General features: G+C 51.5%; 1 protein-coding gene and 1 long non-coding RNA gene across 2 annotated transcripts in view; one reads left to right on the top strand and one right to left on the bottom strand.

The window, feature by feature from the left end:
• Positions 1-6,054: 6,054 nt before the first annotated feature.
• On the top strand, positions 6,055-18,447 carry MYOZ3 (myozenin 3). The gene is made up of 6 exons (XM_029943035.1): positions 6,055-6,115; positions 13,248-13,402; positions 14,292-14,345; positions 14,472-14,607; positions 15,042-15,204; positions 18,279-18,447. Exons 1-6 carry the CDS (start codon positions 6,055-6,057, stop codon positions 18,445-18,447), a joined length of 738 nt encoding a protein of 245 aa, XP_029798895.1.
• LOC115294957 overlaps positions 16,073-18,660 on the bottom strand; it is a 4,277-nt gene continuing 1,689 nt past the window's right edge. The window contains exon 2 of the long non-coding RNA XR_003910235.1: positions 16,073-16,410. This is a non-coding gene — a long non-coding RNA (uncharacterized LOC115294957). The remainder of the gene's footprint in view (positions 16,411-18,660) is intronic.

Here is an 18,660-nt window from a genome sequence, read left to right as displayed (position 1 = left end):
TCTCCCCGATCCCGCGGAGCCCGCTGTCCGCCGGGCCCTCGCCCTGCGCCAGCCCGCGGAGCCCGTTGCCGGCGCCGCCCAGGCCCTTCCCCTACCGCCGATCGCCCACAGACTCCGACGTGTCCCTCGACTCCGAGGACTCCGGGGCTAAGTCGCCCGGCATCCTGGGCTACAACATCTGTCCCCGCGGGTGGACCGGCAGCCTGAGGCTCAAGCGTGGCAGCCTCCCCTCCGAGGCCTCCTGCACCACCTAAAGCCTCCCCCGCTCCCGCTCCATCCCCACCCCGGGAGGGCTGAGCCAGAAGAGTTTATGGGGCTTGGTAAATCCTAGCACCATATCCCTACGGGGCCTGGCCTCTTTGGACAAGGGGTCAGGGGAGTAGAGCTCTGGGCCTGGGGCTGGGGTAGTGATCCAAGTTTGGGTTCTAGCCCTTATTTTAATCGGTCATTGTGTGACCCTGGGCAAGACCCTTCCTGTCTGATCGATCGTCAGCTTTCCCATCTGTTTAGTGGGGCTTGACCAAGGCAATCTTCACAGGTCTAGATTCCCCCTCCCCTCCCATCTATACACACACGTGCTTTGGAAGAGGTAGGGTGTTGTGTTTATTGACCTGTGGTCTTGCTGCATGCAGTCCAGGGTTCCGTATTCCTCCCTCCCTTCCTGCCTCTGCTCTCTGGAGTCTGGCACATGAAGGGTGTGTTCAGAAGATCCTAGGCCTAAGTTCCCTGTCCAGGTCCTGGCTTGACCATCCGCCTCCCTGGCACCAAGTCCCAGGCAGGAGCAGCTGTTTTCCATCCCTTCCCAGACAAGCTCTATTTTTATCATGGTGACCTTTAGAGAGGTCTCCCAGGCCAGCTCAAGGTGCCCTGCTGGCCTCTCTGAAGACAATAAGTGGGAAGATTCCTCCTCCCAGATCCCTGTCATGCTTTTCCCACCTCAGCTCAGACTGTCAGGGCATCTTACGTGCTGCCAGAGGGGAAAGCTGTAAGGTGATGGCTTACATCCCCAGCCCCAGGACTTGGGCATCTAGGGATGCTATTGGTGCCTCCGACCCATCTATCTCTTCTGGGCACTTTCATGGCAGGTTCTGGGCTAACAGCTGAGCTGGGAGAGAAGAGTTGATACAGAGCTATCTGCTACCCTGTGGCTTTAGCTGATGGCCCTGAGTTTGAGATTGCTCGCTTGGAAAGAGGGAGGCAAGAATACCTCCTTGTTATAGGAGGTATTCAAGCAGGAGCCAGGATGCAAAGAGGAGATTCTAGTGGGAAGTGGATCAGTTCAGATGACCTCTGAGGGCTCTCTTAGTCCTGAAATGCATTCCATGGTGTTAGGAAGAGAAGGAGAGTGGAGCCAGAGGATTGGCCAGGCAGAACTTGGGGGCAGATGAAAATGGGGAGTGAGGGGTTAGACTAGAGTCTGCCTGTGTTTCAGGTTCCTTAGGAAATACCCGCCCCCCACCCCACGCTTCATTTTTAGGCCCCAGTATGCATATCCTGCCCAGATGAGTGGGCATTGCTCTGCCCCATCTCCTTCCCATTACACTCTGGCCTAGATAGTGCCTGGTGCCCAGTGACCTCGAGGAGCCTGGATGCAGGCCCTGGCCTGACCCTTAGACTTTTGTGGTTCTCATTCCAATCCCCAGAAGGGACAGGACCTGGGAGAGATGTGGCTGAATTCTGTAGTTTCCAGAGTTGGCTGGTGATACCTTCTAGAGGTTCAGAATGTCAGCCTCAGGATACTAAGAGCTGAGGAGCGTGGGGGTAGGGCCTGGAATGGACCGAGGATCAAAGAGATGTAGGTGAAAGGGTACCAGGATGTTGTTAAAAGTGAGAGACTCGGTGTGATTTGGGGTTAGGGTTAGATTTACCCACCCATCAGGTGATGTTAGACCTGGAACCCCTAGATGAGGCTAGGGGAAGCTGGGGTCACAGTGGGAGAGAGCTGGGTGGGGGGGGGGCTTTGGAATAAAGGAGTGATCCCAGAGGGTGCCTAGGGTGTTGGGAACCCAGGCTCCAACAGTGGGAAGGTAAGAGGGTGCTCCTGCTTGGTCAATGATGAATGACCACATTTACCAAAGTCCTCATCTGTTTCAGGGCTCCTTGTAGCACAGAAGACTGGGGCTAAGGGCCTCTTTCAGAGAAGAGACACTATCAGGCCCCTGGCTGAAGCCAAAGCATAGAAAAACCCACTTTTGCCTGCATTTCCCCCAAATACCCAGCAGGAGGCAGCCTTGAGAAGCTGCCTTTCCCCGCCTAACCCCACCCCTATCCTCTCTAACCCACTAGAGACTGCCTACTATAGAATTCATCTCTGGCCCTCAATAAATGCTTCCTGCATCCTTCTGCCTCCTGTGTCATTTTCAGCTGTGTCTGAAGCCCCTCCCTTCGCCCCATGGAACAGTCCAAAGGGCTCTGGGCGGATGAGAATGTTCTATACACGTGGGATGGGAGCTCCGGGAGAAGCGGGGAGTAGCGGCTGTGGAGAGAGATGGGGAGCAATGGGAAAACCGCAGGCCATAGATGAAGTCTCAGGGTTGATCCTGTTGTCTACTAGCTGGGTGACCCTAAGTAAGGCCACTCCTTATCCAGCCTCAGGCTCCCTGTCGGTGCAGAGTGAGCTGGGCGAGGTGATGTTTCAGGGTGGTACTGCCCAGGCCCTCACCATAAGACATGGTCACTGGGGTGGGCAGGGCCACGCCAGGTCAGGGGCCAGTGCTCTGGGCTGTTTCCTCATGGCAGGTTGGGGTTCCATACAAGAGGAGAAACCCCTACAAGAGGTCTCATGTGGATCCGGACAACCCTAATGAGCTCAGGACCCAGACTACCAGGAGGGCCCCTCACCTAAGAAGGGGACTGTGGCCTCACTCCCAGGGGAGGCTGAGCCTGCCTTGGGAACATCCCCCTCCTTTCTCTCTAGGAGCTCTGGCCCAGCAGAGGCTGGGTGCAGGATCCTAAGGGGCAGAACGTAGAGCTCCTGTGGTCTACAGCTGAGCCCAGGCTTCTTCCTAAGAGAGTGTCAGAAATGCACTGTTGGACAGTCCATCCCAGCACAGGTGCTGCCCACCCTGGACCCAGCACGTCCTTGCCAGTCCCACCCTTCCCTGCAGGTGACCCAATCTTTATCTTCAGCTGGAACCCCCCCTCTGGGCGCAGTATCCCCCTGCCTACTGGTGATCCCACCCCTGACACCTCAAATCAAGTTTATCCAAAACTGAGCTGGGCATCTGTCCCCACCCCAATCTGTTCCCCTTTTACGCTTCTGAGTCACTCAAGCCAGAGTGGCGTTTCCCTCCCTCCCCACATCCAGTGTCTGAGCAGGACCTGGTGATTCCCCAGATACTCTTCAGGTCCTTCTCCCCTCTGTGGCCTCAGCCCCTACCCCTGTGCAGTCAACCCATCTCCCACCTGAGCACAGTAAAATCTTCCTGCCTCCAGTCTGGCCCCCTCCAATTCATTTTCCACCTGGCAGCCAGAGATAGTTTGGAAAATGCCAACCCGAGCATTCCATTCCAACACTTTAAACTCGTCAACAGCCCTTTATAAAGCACATTTTCCTTTTGAAAGGCCTGCTGTGATCTGGCCCACCTGTCTGGCCTCATTTCTCAGCCCCACCCTACCCATCTCTGAACTCTGTGGGCAAATTCTGGCTCTGCTTGAAGCCCCCTAACACTGTTGTGCACAATGTGGCCTCTGCCTGTAATGCCCGCGCCCCTCTACCCACTGAACTCCCCCACTAGCCTTCCAGGCCCAGATCAAATGTCTCCTCTGGGAAGCGTCTTCCCCACCCCTCCACCTTCAGGCCAAGCTGGTGGCACCTTCCCCTGGGTACTCCCAGAGCATTTCCCATCATGCATTGCAAAGGCTTATTTACAGGTCTGACTTGGGCCTGGCTGAGCTCCTTAAGGACATAGCCCTGTCATATTTATCTGTGGCCCATAGAGAGAGGCTTAGAGAATGTGAGAAGGTGAAGGGAGGGAGGGAGCAGAAGGAGAACAGAAAGTCAGGAAAGAAAAAAGGAAAGAAGAAATGAACAAGTCAAGCAAAGGTATCAGGGGAGAATTCATTCAGTCAAGCATCCATCCATCCTTTCATTCATTCAGTGAATATCTATTGAATTCCTATCAGGCCCCGTTCTAGGCACTAAGGATACAATTAGCAAGCTCAAGTGACTGGCAACTGACTCTCAGCATTTCCAGGTGACTTTGGTGTGTGTGTGTGTGTCTGTGGGTCTGTGTGTCTGTGTGTCTGTGTATGTGTGTGTGTGTGCATGTGCACGCTCGCACACACGCCCTTCTGTCTGCAAGGGCCTGCTGCCGGGGCACCTGTCTTCCCTGGGGCCTGGTGCTTTTAGCATCTGTCCCTGGATCCTGTTGCAGCCCGAAATAAGGCTGTGAGCCACGACGAGGCAGGAATGATTCTTGCTTCTTCTCAGCTGAGGCCAGAGCCGGCTGCGAGGGCACACCCTGCTCGGACTGGACCGAGGACCACTAGCTCCTACTTGACTACTCAGCTCTCAGCTTCCCAACAGAGGTGCTAATCCTGAGGGTCTGACACTCCTTCTGCACACTTCAGTTCCATCTCTCAGGTACCAGGATCTTAGGGGAGCTCGAGGAGCTTCGGAACATGGGCAGAAGAGGCGAGCCAGCTCCCAGAGTCCCGGCCCCCAAGCAGAGGGAGGGCCCTGCCGAGAGGCTGGGGAACAGGGGGCCTCAAGGAAGCTCGGTTCTTGCGTTGGGAGTGGAGGGATTCTAAGCTCTAGGTCACTTTAGGTTAAATGAGGAGGGGTGGCTGGGCATCAAGGTGGGCCTAGGTGATGGCTTGGTGCAGCATTTCAAGGTCTTCAGGCTGTGGAGGGGAGCAGGATCCGTGTCTGTAAGATAAGAGTCCTTCCCCGTGTCTGTGCCCTGGGGACTCATGAGTAGTCACAGTCGGAGCACTCTCCTCTAACTCATGCTCTCCTCCCACCAAACCCTTGCAGACATGCTCGTGTCTCACACAGTTTGTGGGGCGACGTGTGTGTGTGTGTGTGTGTGTGTGTGTCTGTGTGTGTCTGTGTGTGTGTCTGTGTGTGTCTGTGTGTGTATGGATGTGGATGCCCTGAAGCCTATCTGTGCATCCCATGATCTAGCCCAACCTCCTTATGTAATAAGGGCACATAAGAGGAACTGAGGCACAGAGTTGGAGAGCTACCTGCTCACAGTCACAGAGGAAGCCAAGAGCATGGATTAGACACCAAGTTGCCCAGTTCAGTGCCCACTGAACAGGGGCCATGTGTGGGTATGGGGTATGGACAGAGGCAGACTGTTTTCTAAGGGAAGGAGTATAGAAAAACCTGGAAGCAAAGCACGGGGGGTGGTGGTCTGTCAGGGGGCTCAAGGACTCTGTCGTCCCTCCTGGGGGCAAATTGGGGAATCTGAACTTGGAGTCTGAAGGGACTCTCTGGGGCCTTGGATCGTATTTTGTCTGTAAATCTCCTCCAAGATCCCTGGAAAGTCCCATGAGACGCAAATGGGGGAGGTGCAGGAGGAAGGAGAGAGATGGGGCTTAGGGGTGGGGTGCGATGGGTCTCTCAGCTTCCTCGGACCAGCCTGTGCCCTCAAGCCTCAGAGCCAAGCACTGGGGATAAAAGGACAGGACCAGCCTTGTAGACCCCAGGGGAGCCCCAGCCTCACAACCCATCCATAGCCCCCTCTCCCTTACACCTCCATCCTCTTTCAGCCTCTGCTTAGAGCTCCTCTGAGTGGATGACAGTTGTCTGAGACCCTACCTCTCTACCCCTCATGTCCCAGAGATCACCCTCTGAAGAAAGAGTGCCTCCCTGGCAGCGTGTGAAGCAGACTGTGGGGCATCTAATGCCTCCCTTGCCTTCCCTCCACCTCAGTCTCCTGTGTACACAGAGACCCCAAAGCCCCTTTCAGCTCAGATAGCCCTTTCCTGAGACTAGGGTGGACCAAGGCAGTTCGGGACTGAAGCTGGGTGGACCAGGGACTGAGAGGAGGTCTGGGGAAGGATGGAGAAGGGCTGGCCCATGTGCAGGCATCTCTCTTCCACAGGATGATCCCTAAGGAGCAGAAGGGGCCAGTGATGGCTGCCATGGGGGACCTCACCGGACCAGGTATGGTGGACCTAGCTCTGTGCATTCCTCAGACCCCGCCTTTCCTGCTCCCAAAGTGCAGCCACACAGGCCTGTTGGCCCGAGGCCTGGACAAACATGTGTGAGTTCCAGGCCAGCCCTGAGGGAGTGTCTGTGGAATCTGCCACTTGGGCTGGGAAGTTTCCCGAAGCATTGGGAGGAGCCTTGCCCTGACACCCACACGCCCAGGAGCTTTAATGCCCTAGACTGGGCCTTAGGCCCAGCTAAGTCCTTAGCTCAGCCCCAAAGTGAGCACTGAGAGCTCTGGTCCCAGATCCAGAATAACCATGGCCCCAAGCCCCCCATTCACTTGCCCTTGCTTTCTGTAACTGTGGGTCTCACCCTGAGGCAAGAGACAAGGTGGTGGGGCGAGTGAGGCAGGCTGGCAGGCGCAGGCTCCCCATTTCACTTAAAAGCCAACTCACCCAATGAATAAATCATCTAAAATACATGTTTATCACCATATAAGACCTCTTCTGGAACTCTCCACATAATTCTGGAGTCTGCGAATTTGGCCTACGTCAGGGCATTTCAAGTATTTTACAAAACGAATTGAACTAAGTCAGAGCTCTCATGCTTTAGTGTGAACGAGAGTGAAGTGGTGTTGTTGGTTCAAAATGCAGATTCCCAGGACCTACTCCCAGGGATTCTGGCTCAGTGGGCCTGGTGGGGGAGGGGTGCATACATTCACCTTTCAGGCCAGTGTCCAGGTGATCCTGTTGCACGCCAACAGTGAACTGAGCTCCGATGGACACCACTGTGGTTTTGCCCCGTGCAGGGTTCTAAGAAGTATTTAATCGGGTAGTATGACTTTTTCTTTTAAACATTTTATTTATTTTTGAGAGAAAGAGACAGAGTGCAAGCAAGAGAGGGGCAGAGACACAGCATATGAAGCAGGCTCTAGGCTCTGAGCTGTCAGCACAGAACCCAACGCAAGAGTCAAACTCATGAACCGTGAGATCATGACCTGAGCCAAAGTCGGTGCTTAACCAACTGAGCCACCCAGGTGCCCCTAGTCATGTTGTATAACTTTATATGTGAGTGGACCTAACCTATTTTGTGTGTCCTTGCCTCCTTTTGCCAGCATCAAGTTTCTTTTCTTTTTTTTAATTTCATGACTTCAGGTACTAAAATATGCCAATTTTGTGGGGCATTGATGCTCTAACTAGAGAACCAGGCAATGCATTATCTTTTTCTTTGTCTAAGTAATTAGTTGTGGACCCCCAAATGTGGACATTTATGCCAGACTGGAAATATATATATTGTTGACTATTGCTAGGGTATTAACTCAAGACAATTCTGAAACTAAAGAAAAGTATAAGGAAAAAAAAAATCCTATTGTCTCACCATCAGAAGACAGCCACTGTAAGGTAACAATAATAAAAACACCATTATTAAGTACTTACTCAGCATCAGATCCTGTGCTTAGAGCATAAACAGAAGCGACTCTCTAAGTTAGATATTATTGTTCCCATTTTGTAGATGAGAAAACCGAGGTACAGAGGAACCAGGCGGTCACATACATAGTAGTTGGTAGAGCTAGGTTTGACCCAGATCTCTTTGTCTCCAGAGCCTACTTTTTGACTACCCGATTGTACGAATAATACATCCATTTTATAAGATATTCAGACAAAACAGACAGGAACGAGTTTGAAAGTGAAAGTTCCTCGTAATGGGACCATCTGGAGATAACCGCTGTTAACATAATTGTGTAAATCCATCTTCTGTTCATATATAACATATTTATATAAACGCATATACACGTGGGCTAAGTACTATACGCTGGGTTCTTCAGCTTGCTGTTTTTCTTTTTTCCTACCAGCAGCATACCACAGGTTCCTTTCCGTCCTGCTATGATTTCTCTCTGCGTCCCCTCCCCTTGCTCCCCCAGCATGTAATGTATTAAGTATATTGATATGCACATACCTTACGGGCAGTCATGAAGGCTCATCTCAGGCTGGACCCCTAGGAACAGAGTTGAGGATTCTCATGCGAGTGACTTACTGGGGTTGGACAGTCAGGAAGAGCGCGGGGTAGGGCAGGGGAAATTGCTAAGCAAGGACGTGAGCTCATCCGTAGCCCAGGCTCAGTCTGACCTTGTGGGGGCTCCTGGCAACAGGGCGCTTCAGAATTCGCCTTGCCTTCAGCAAAGGGGTCAGGAGCGATTCTGCTCAGCCGGGCAACTCTCTGCAGAAGTGGCCAGTGGTGGCTCAGAGCCACTGATAAAGGGCATCTGGGCAGCACCCCCCCAACACTGACGCCCAGTTTTCACAATCTGGGCCCTCACAAACATCCTTGACGTACAACCAGGCATGCTTATTCAACTTTTCTCCCAAAGGGCAAAAGCCTAGAAATTGAACTGTTCCATTAAATAGATTTTATCTATAACTTTTTAAAAATTCATCCAGATAGTATTTGACACATGATGCCAGGGGGCTTTTTATTCTGTATTTCGATAAAAACAGTCTTTCATACTTTTAAGTATGCAGTACCTTTTCTTGTTAAAAAATAGTGCAATTTCCAGCCCTCTGTTCCCTATGTCCTATACGTAGTCACTACTAATATTTGGCATGTCCCATGCAGATTTTTCAATACACACATAAACATATAGTACTTATTTTTTAAAATATGAGTGCAATCCTAGAATACAGATTCTTCTGAAACTTACTTTTCTCCCCCTTTTAACCTACAATGGATCTTTTTCTGCTCCTAACATGTAAAAGCTGTTCTGTCTTTACTTGCTGAAAGAATGAGAAAAATCATCAGCCGCCTTTTTGGAAAAGGCTGTTTGGGTCCCATTGAGTGGAGTGAATCACAGCACCTGCCCGGCCTTCAGTGCTGCCTGGTGGCCACGCCCATCTCCCTGTCCTGTACTATTCTCTTAGACAACGTTGGCAACCTCTCTCCCCAAACTCCCAGTGCCTCCTCCCCGTCTTCGTTCCCAGTGGATGACCTTGCTTCCTATTGCACTGAGAATTAAGTAACCAGAAGGGAACCTCTGTGTGGAGTTCTCTGGTTTTTTTCTCCATGCGGTGGCTGACCTCTCCCTGCACATGTCTGAAGCTAACCCTTCCAGTTGGGCACCAGACACCCTCCCTGCCTCTCTCTCCTGCCCAGGGACATTCTTCCAGTCATTCTGCCCTCTCTCTATTGCATTGTCAAAATTTCCCATCAGCCAAAAAACATGCTTTTACTTCTCCCTCTTAAAAACAAACAAACAGAAGCGCCTGGGTGGCTCAGTCGGTTGAGTGTCTGACTTCCCCTCAGGTCATGATCTCACGGTTTGAGCCCTGCATCAGGCTCTGTGCTGACAGCAGCTCGGAGCCTGGAACCTGCTTTGGGTTCTGTGTCTCCCTCTCTCTGTCCCTCCCCTGTTCACGCTCTGTCTCTGTCTCTCAAAAATAAATGTAAAAACAACAAAAACAAACACCTCTTGATTCTACAGATGGCCTCGGGTCCTGGAGAGAATGACTCTCAATGCCGTTGTCTATATTTTCTCTTCTTCTTGCTCGCTCTCTTTAACATTTTTTTAAGCTCATTTCCAAACACACGAAAATAGAGAGTGCAAATCCCCATGACCTTCCTTTCGTTCCTGGAGTCCAAAGCAGAACCCAAAGAGCGTGTCATTTCATCTGCCAGTACTTCAGGATGCATCCAAAATAACAAAAAGAGGGGAGCCTGGGTGTCTTAGTTGAGCATCTGACTCTTGATTTCAGCTCAGGTCATGATCCCAGTGTGGTGGGATTGAGCCCCATATCGGGCTCCACGCTGAGTGTGGAGCCTGATTAGGATTCTGTCTTTCTCTCTCTGTCTCTCTTGCCCCCTTTCCCTCCCTCTTGCTCTCTGAAATAATTAATTAATTAATTAATTAATTAATAAAACATTTCCTTACATGCCACAAAGATGTTAGCACCCTAAACAAAATTAGCAACTTTGGCTTAATACTACCTAATAATCAGTGCCACGGTCAACGTTCTCCAATTTTCTAGTTTGTTTTAAGGAGGACCCAAAGAAGGACCACGCTTTATTTGGTGGCCACGTCTCTTAAATCTCTTTCATCTACACCCTACACCACCCCCACCCCCCAACAAAGCCTTCCGGCCCTGTCTTTTTTTCCATGTCATTCACGCCTTTGAAGAACCCAGGAGCCTCACACCCCAGATTTGGTTCATTGCTTCCTCGCGGTGTGGTTAAAACGTTCCTCTGTCCATTTGCTCTTAACGCTTTCGAAAAAGGTTTTCACACCCAAATACTGCATAGAAACTACTCTTGTGAGGATGACCAACAGCCCCCCCCCCCATGATAATAAAGAGGATGACTCAGTCTTCCTCACTGAGACAGAGCATTTGGCTCTGTGATCAACCCATCTTCCCGGAGCTTTCATCACTTGGTTCCCAGGGCGCCACACTCTGGGTTCCCTCCTGCTCCCCCCGGCACCCCTGCCCAGCCTCCGCAGCTGCTTCCTCACCTCCCCAGTCTGAATGACGGAGGCCTGGAGCTCAGGCTTGGGATCTTTTACCCATTCTCCCATCCCCAGTGATCTCATCCAGCCTTCCGGCTCAAAATACCATTTATAGAGCTGGACCACGAACCTCCGTGTATCGGATTTTAGAGATAGACAACTCTGGCCATGCTGTCCATCCGTATCCCTTTCCTGTCAGTGTCCTCACCACTCTGTCACTCCTTCCCTCCAAAAACCCTCCCTTGTTGGGAAGTGTGTAACAGTGTGTGTTTTGCCAGCAGGGAAAACACAAAGAATATGGAAAAGCTCTAAAACTATTAAGGATAGCCTGGAAACCCTCTACGTGGCCATAATGACTAGTCCTAACTTTGAGAAGGAAGTAAATGTAATAGTCTTTATCAAACAACAACAACAACAAGGGCAAATACCACGATGCCCCCATTTTAATCTCCAGTCAGTTCATCCCGTGGGCACGAGGCTCACATACCTGGTTTCCTCGGCTTCTCCACCTGGTGTCTTCAAGGCTCTTCAAACCTTATATGCTGGATTCTACAGGAAATTAAGGGGATTTGAATATGGATTGGGATTGTATGAAACAAAAATGTGTTCACTTGCACGGTGGAGATCTCTTTTATTATTATTTAAATTCAAGTTAGTGTACATACAGTGTAACCTTTGTTTCAGGAGTAGAACCCAGTGATTCATCTCTAATATACGATACCCACTGCTCATCCCAAAAAGTGCCCTCCTTAATGCTCCTCACCCATTTATTCCATCTCTCCATCCACTTCCCCTCCTGCAACCTTCACTTTGTTCTTTGTGTTTAAGAGTCTCTTATGGTTTGCCTCCCTCTCTGTTTTTATCTTATTTTTCCTTCCCTTCCCCTATGTTCATCTGTTGTTTCTTAAATTCCACATATGAGTGAAATCGTGATATTTATCTTTCTCTGACTCACCTATTTTGTTTAGCATAAGACAATCTAGTTCCATCCATGTTGTTGTAAATGGCAAGATTTCATTCTTTTTCATCACCGAGTAGTACTGCATTGTATCTATATACCACATATCCATTCATGCATCGATGGACATTTGGGCTCTTTCCATAATTTGGCTATTGTCGATAGCGCTGCTATAAACATTGGGGTGCATGTGCTCCTTTGAGTCAGCATTTTTATAGCCTTTGGATAAATACCTAGTAGTGCAATTGCGGGGTCATAAGGTAGTTCTATTTTTAATTAAAAAAAATTTTTTTAATGTTTTATTTATTTTTGATACAGAGAGAGACAGAGCATGAGAGGGGGAGGGCCAGAGAGAGAAGGAGACACAGAACCGGAAGCAGGCTCCAGGCTCCAAGCTGTCAGCACAGAGCCTGACATGGGGCTCGAACCCACGAGCGTGAGATCTGACCTGAGCTGAAGTCAGAGGCTTAACCAACTGAGCCACCCAGGCACCCCTATTTTTAACTTTTTGAGGAATCTCCATACTGTTTTCCAGAGTGGCTGCACCAGTTTGCCTTCCCACCAGCAGTGTGAAAGGGCTCCCCTTTCTCCGCATCCTTGCTAGCATCTGTTGTTTCCTGAGTTGTTCATGTTGGCCATTCTGACAGGTGGGAGTTGGTGTCTCATTACGGTTTTGATTTGTATTTCCCGGATGCTGAGCGATGGTGAGCGACGGTGAGCGTCTCCTCATGTGTCTACAGGGGGATCTTTAACTGATCAAAGCACGTCACAAAGCTTGTATAACTATGACTTTATTTTGGCTGAAAACTCATACATGAATAGAGAGTGTTTTAAAAAGATGTGAATGGATATACACCTAGGTGTTAAAAGTGGAAATCTCCAGGTGATAGAAATGGTATTTTTCTCTTTCTGCCCTATATCTGTATTTCCTAACTTTCTTCAATGCATATATATATATATATATATATATATATATATATATATATACTATTTTTATAATAATAAATGTCTATTTTAAAACAGAAAGAACCGGGGCGCCTGGGTGGCTCAGTTGGTTAAGCATCCAACTTGGGCTCAGGTCATGATCTCATGGTTCGTGGGTTCGAGACCTGCATCGGGCTCTGTGCTGACAGCTCAGAGCCTGGAGCCTGCTTCCGATTCTGTGTCTTCCCCTCTCTCTGCCCCTCCCCGCCTCAAGCTTTGTCTCTCTGTCTTAAAAATACATAAACATTTTTAAAAAGTTTAAAATGGGAAAAACAGACGTCTAACCTTGAACTCCTGATCATTCTCCCTCTCACCCTCTTCCTGCCCTCCCCATCTCTGTGAGTGGTGGCTCCTTCCTGCCAGGGGCTCAGGCCAGAAACTTCCCCACCCGCCTCACACTACTCACACCCATGGCTTACCATTAGACGATATCTAGAATCTAACCATTTCTCATGGCTCAGCATGGCAACAAACTGCCAAGGAAATTCATAGATAAACTGCAAATGGCCAACCAACACCTGAAAGAACTCCATTTCACTGAGTGTCAAACAAATGCAAATTAAACTCTGAGGTGTCATCTCTGCCCACCAGGTGGGCAAAGACCCCACGGAATGCTAGTGGAGTGAGCTCGGACTGGGCCACCTTAGAGGCTGGCAGCCCCCAGTGCCCCACGGGTCTGGGGAAGAGCTCACTCTGGCCTCTCTGGGCAGTGCCTCTGCTGGACCTGGGGAAGAAGCTGAGCGTGCCCCAGGACCTGATGATGGAGGAGCTCTCGCTGCGCAACAACAGAGGGTCCCTCCTCTTCCAGAAGCGACAGCGCCGGGTACAGAGATTCACCTTTGAGTTCGCAGCCATCCCGAGGGCGGTAAGTTAGCCGCCACTGTGCTTACAGGGGAACTGAGGCCCAGAGGGCCAGGGGTTAGCCCACAGCCGAGTCATATGAAGACCTCTGGCCCCTGGAAAGGCTGTGACGGGCCCATCAGACTGAACCCTTGACTTGCTGTTCGATCTTAGAAAAGCGTTACCTCTTTAGGCATCTCTCCCCTGATGCAAACTATAAAGTGGAACAGGCAGGGGGAGTGGTGGGGTAGGAGGGCACTCTGGCTCCTACAAAAAGGTACCCTGGGCTGATTTGCAGTGAGCAGGATTTAGATTGGACTTGAGCTTGACCTAACAGAGAGGGATCACAGAACTCTTTCTCTTCCTGCCTCTAGAAGAAGGAAAAGGCCAGGAAACAGTCTGCTGGATGAGACAAGAATGGCTTATCCACAGGCTTCAAAAGTCAGCAGGCTTTTTTCAGCCACTCAGGGGCATTCCCCTCACACTTCACCTGGATCAGACGGGGGTGATGGAGAGGGGACCATGTGGCAGGATGCACATCAGTAAAGACGACAAAATGCCTACCATCGCTATGCGCCTAAGACAGTGCTAGCCACACACTTCACATGTATCATCTCATTTAACGCTCACAGGGCCCTATAAGCCTGATATTATCATCTCTACTCCCATCTCACAGACAGGAAAACAAACTCAGGAAGGTTATCTGCCCAAGGTCAATGTTAGAATAACAACTAGCATATAGAGCCCATCTCTCTGTTCCAGGCACTGAGTTAGCATTTTACACTATTAACCATCCCCAGACCCACATCCCCAGGATGTGGGCGCTAAGATTTTGCACCCCTCCCTTTTTTGGTGTTGGGAGAAACCTGGCTCCTTCCCCACTGAGCCTCCCTGTGGTGTCTTTGTCCCCACAGATGGTGGACGGAAGCGCCAAGGGGAAGGTGACCGGAACAGCGGGAACAGCAGAGGCTGGCCCCCTGCATGCCCAGGGGGAGGTGAGCGTGGAGGGAGTCCCAGTGAAATGGGGAGCCCGGGGGAAGGAGCAAACAGCTCAGGCCAGCCTGTGGCCTCTGATCGCCCACCCCTGTGCCCAGGCTGCCCATGGCCCTGAGGGGCAGAACTGCAGCTCCGAGCTCCACGTCTTCTGGGCCTCACCCGGGGGCCCCCAGGATGCCCAGTCCTCAGCCTTCCCCACGGAGCGTGCCAGCAGCCCCAGCACCCTGGCACCAGGTGAGTTCCTCTCTGGGTCCTGGCACTAGGCCTGGTGGGCTGGAGCGTGGAGCATGGCGGTGCTTCACCGTGGGGCAAGGACAGCACCCGGAGAGCTGCCTAGTCCACCTCCCCGACCCCCATGCCCTTCCACAGACCTAATACAAGCCCAGAGAGGCAGAGCAATTTCCCCAAGTTCACAAAGCCAGCCAGAGTCTACGCCCCAACTCAAGATGCCCTCGATCCAGGCCTCCTTGTTTTCAGGGATGGGGAAGGATCAGTCCTTTTGCTAGAGCAACTTTGGCATTGCATCCCCCTTCCCCACTCCTCTATCCAAGCTCCAGGCTTCCATCCCCCAACCATATCCGCAGGGTGGATGAGAGTGGGGGTAGAGGGAGAAAAGCACCTGGGTGCCCCAGCCTGCCTGCCTCCCACGAGCCCTGCTCCAACTCCAGGCTATGCCCAGCCACTGAAGGGCGTCCCGCCGGAGAAGTTCAACCACACGGCCATCCCCAAGGGCTACCGCTGTCCTTGGCAGGAGTTCATTGACTACCGGGACTACCAGAGCAATGGCAGAAGTCACACGCCCAGCCCTGCCGAGTATCGAAATTTCAACAAGTAAGGAGGGGTGGGCAGCCTGGGGAGAGGCCCCTAGGGTGTGCAGGTGCCTGTCACAACACAGCAGTGGCTGCATGTCCCAAGCCCTTCGACATGCCAAGCTCCATCTGAACACTTACATGTTGACTGAGCTCTTGCTAGAACTCCGTAGAACGCTTGCCTCGGCACATGGTAGGTCTGCCGCAGATGCACAGGGAATGAATGGGTGAATGAATGTGCCGCACATCTTGGTTTCTCCACACAGCAGGGTGGGGACGGGCTTCCGTGTTTCCTCTTCTGCCACTGACGAGACACCCACTCAGGAACGTTAACAACCTGCCCGCCATCACGAGGCAAGGGAGCCATGGCGGGGCTGGGAGCCAAGTCTGGGTTAGTCCAACACCAGAGCCCAGTGTCGTGTTCTCCCTCACTCCTGGTGCCTACCTTCAGATGGACATCCTCCCTCGGTGGGGGCCCTGGATCTCACCTCTCCTAGATCAGCTCAGCCTTTTCTCATGTCCATCAGTGGTCTGGAAGAGGTCTGGGAATGGTTTTAAGGCTGTATCACAGTGGGGGGTGGCAGTGAAACACTGGACAGCAGAGGTGAGAGCCACAGAGGAGGGCTTGTCCTGCTTAGAGCACGGGGCCTCCACGTGGGCTTACAGGCAGACTCCTCCCTTAGCTGTGTGACCTCGGGCAAGTGACTTAACTTCTCTGAGCCTCCGTTTCCACATTACAGTAGCTCCTCATAAGTCTGTTGTGCAGCTGGCATGAAAAGCCATAGGCAAAGTCTCTAGCAAGGAATAAGCTGTCAATAAATGGTAGCTTTTAGTATTAGTATTGGTATTAGTAGTTACAGGCTGAAATAATGGTTGGAAATGCTACTAGGGAGAACTGAAAGGGATAAATTTAGTGACCTGCCCCAGGGGCCCAAAGACAAATCACAGGCATCAAGACAGGAGCCTGGCACTGGCGGAGGCATTTCAATGGCAGTCGGCTTCCTCAGTCTGATGCAATTTCTGAAAAGTGCTCTTCTGGCTTTGGCTGCATTAAGTGAGAAAGGGGAGGGTCCGCCGGAGGAGGCCGTGGTCCAGCTCTTCTGGCACATGCTCAGACCACATTCGGAGACCCGTCTGACCCAGGGGTGTGGCGGTGGTGATCGGCACGGAGAAGAGACAGCTCAGAAGGAGGTGACTGCCATCAAACAGCTGATAGCCAGGAGGGCCCCTGCAGGAAAAGCCATGCCCAACGGGCGCCGTGTGAGCCACGAGCCGTTGGCAGACGTTCTGGGGTTTCTGCCAGGCGAGGCTGTGCTTGCCCTCCTCCGGGGGCCCTCAGCTCCTGCCGGCCCAGCTATTTAAAATCCTCAGTTGACATTCAGTCCCGGGCACCGGCTTCCAGGCTGGCCAGCTTGAGTCTGGCCCCATCCATCTCACGCTGCAGCTCAGACAGCCTGGAGCACATTCCCATTGACAGAAGGAGGGTCTGCGGGGGTCCCCCCAAGCCCAGGCCAAGTCTGAGGCAGAAGGGCCAACCGAGGCTGAGAAGCAGGGAACAGCAGTGCTGGTGGCCCAGCTGCGCTCAGAATCCAGGGCTCTGGGCTTCCAGTCAAGGACTGAATCGTGAGGCCTGTGCAGCCTGGAAGGTTCCCAGCCTGTTCCCGCAGGGCCTGGCTGTTGCTGCCACGGCCGGGGTGGTCTGCGCAGAAAGGCTATACTGGCTGGAACCCAGGCCCTGGCCCGAGGCCTGCCTTTCTACCCCAGGGGCAAGCACTCCCCCATTTCCTTTGGTCCTGGGCTTCGAGGAAAACACTACGCGATCATTGCTTTTTTAAGTTTTCTTAAAATGAAAGAAGTTTAAAAATAACATACTTCTATTCTCTTATACACACACACACACTACAAATAGAGGTCCTTTGTTCACCATCCTCCAATCCCAGTTCCCTTCCCCAAAAGAACACGATTGTCAGCTTAGTGTGTATGTTTTCAGATCATTTTCTACCGGCAGCTACATTCCTATAGGGGATGGCATGGTTTTAAGCTTAGTGTGCATTTTGATACTTAGTATTTCATTGTGTAACTTGAATCAGCAGTATGCTCTTGGAATCTATCCTACATGATACATACAGATCTTTCATGCCTTTTAAGCTGCCCCCGTGGTATTCTAGCATGTGAATATATGACATATGTCTTGTCCAGTTCTCTGCCCATGGACATAGGGGGTGTTTCTGGCTTGTCACCAATCACTGCTTGTATCCGTTTGTCTGTATACGTGCTTACCTAAGCTGTATGCTTAGCGGTGCAATTGCACATTTTCAGGTTAAAAAGATCCTGCCAAATTGTCCTCCAAGGTGGCAGCACCAATTTACCCTCCAACCAGCAGTATCTGAGGGAAACTTTAGCCCCATTATCAAATTATTTCTTCTTACCAGTCTTATGGGTGACAAATGGTGTGTCTCTTTTATAATTTGCAATTTCCTGATCCTCAGTGCTCTTTTTTTAAAAGTTTATTTATTTATTTTGAGAGAGCATGCACATGTGCAAAAGGGGGAGGGAGGGAGAGAGAGAGAGGGAAAGAGTATTCCAAGCAGGCTCTGCATTGGCAGTGTGGAGCCCAAGGTGGGGCTTGAACTCACGAACCATAAGATCATGACCTGAGCTGAAATCAAGAGTCAATTGCTTAACCAACTGAGCCACCCAGGTGGCCTTCTCAGTGCTCTTTCTAATCCTGTCTTCCCTCTCTAACTCTCTCTTGTTCTAAGGGGAGATGAGCAGAGAAAGGAAAACCCCCATTCCAGCTCTCCCGGCTTCTGGAGCTTACTTAAGGGGAACCTAGAGTCTTGCTGGGACAAGCCAATTCTAGCCTTGAACATTTCATTCCTATTCCCAAGCAACAAGCCATCCCGCTAGAAGCAGACGGGGGAATGGGCAGAGCCAGGGAAACCTGTTAAAGATAGCACAAAGCCTTCTTGTATAGATGGGGAAACTGAGGCCCAGAGGGAGGCAGGGAGGGGGCCCACAGGGTGACCCGCATGCCAGTGCTCTGCCGAACCTCTCCCACATGGCCCACCTCTTCTGCTGCTCTTCTCTCCCCAGGACCCCGGTGCCCTTTGGAGGACCCCTGGTTGGGGAGACCCTTCCCAGGGCAGGCACCCCCCTTGCCCCGGAGCTCATCAGTGGCTTGGAACTCCTCCGTCTCAGACCCAACTTCAACAGAGTGGCCCAGGGCTGGGTCCGCAACCTCCCCGAATCTGAGGAGCTGTAGCCCCAGCCTGAATATCCAATTCCCATATCTCGGTGTTTGGGTGACATCTTGGAGCCAAGACTTCTGGATGGCGCTTCACAGTTTACTAAAGGTCTTCACACACATAACCTTACTGCAAATGGCCTCAAAGGCCACAGAGTTCAGTAGTCCCCAAACGGGGTGTGTTCCAAAGGTTCCTGGGACGATGTTTTGAATGCAGATTCCTGGCCTGCC

Source organism: Suricata suricatta, chromosome 6, assembly GCF_006229205.1.
Source record: "Suricata suricatta isolate VVHF042 chromosome 6, meerkat_22Aug2017_6uvM2_HiC, whole genome shotgun sequence".
In the NCBI taxonomy this organism is placed as follows: domain Eukaryota; kingdom Metazoa; phylum Chordata; class Mammalia; order Carnivora; family Herpestidae; genus Suricata; species Suricata suricatta.
The sequence above is the reverse complement of the archived record's forward strand: the minus strand, read 5'-3'. Positions and strand labels throughout refer to the sequence as shown.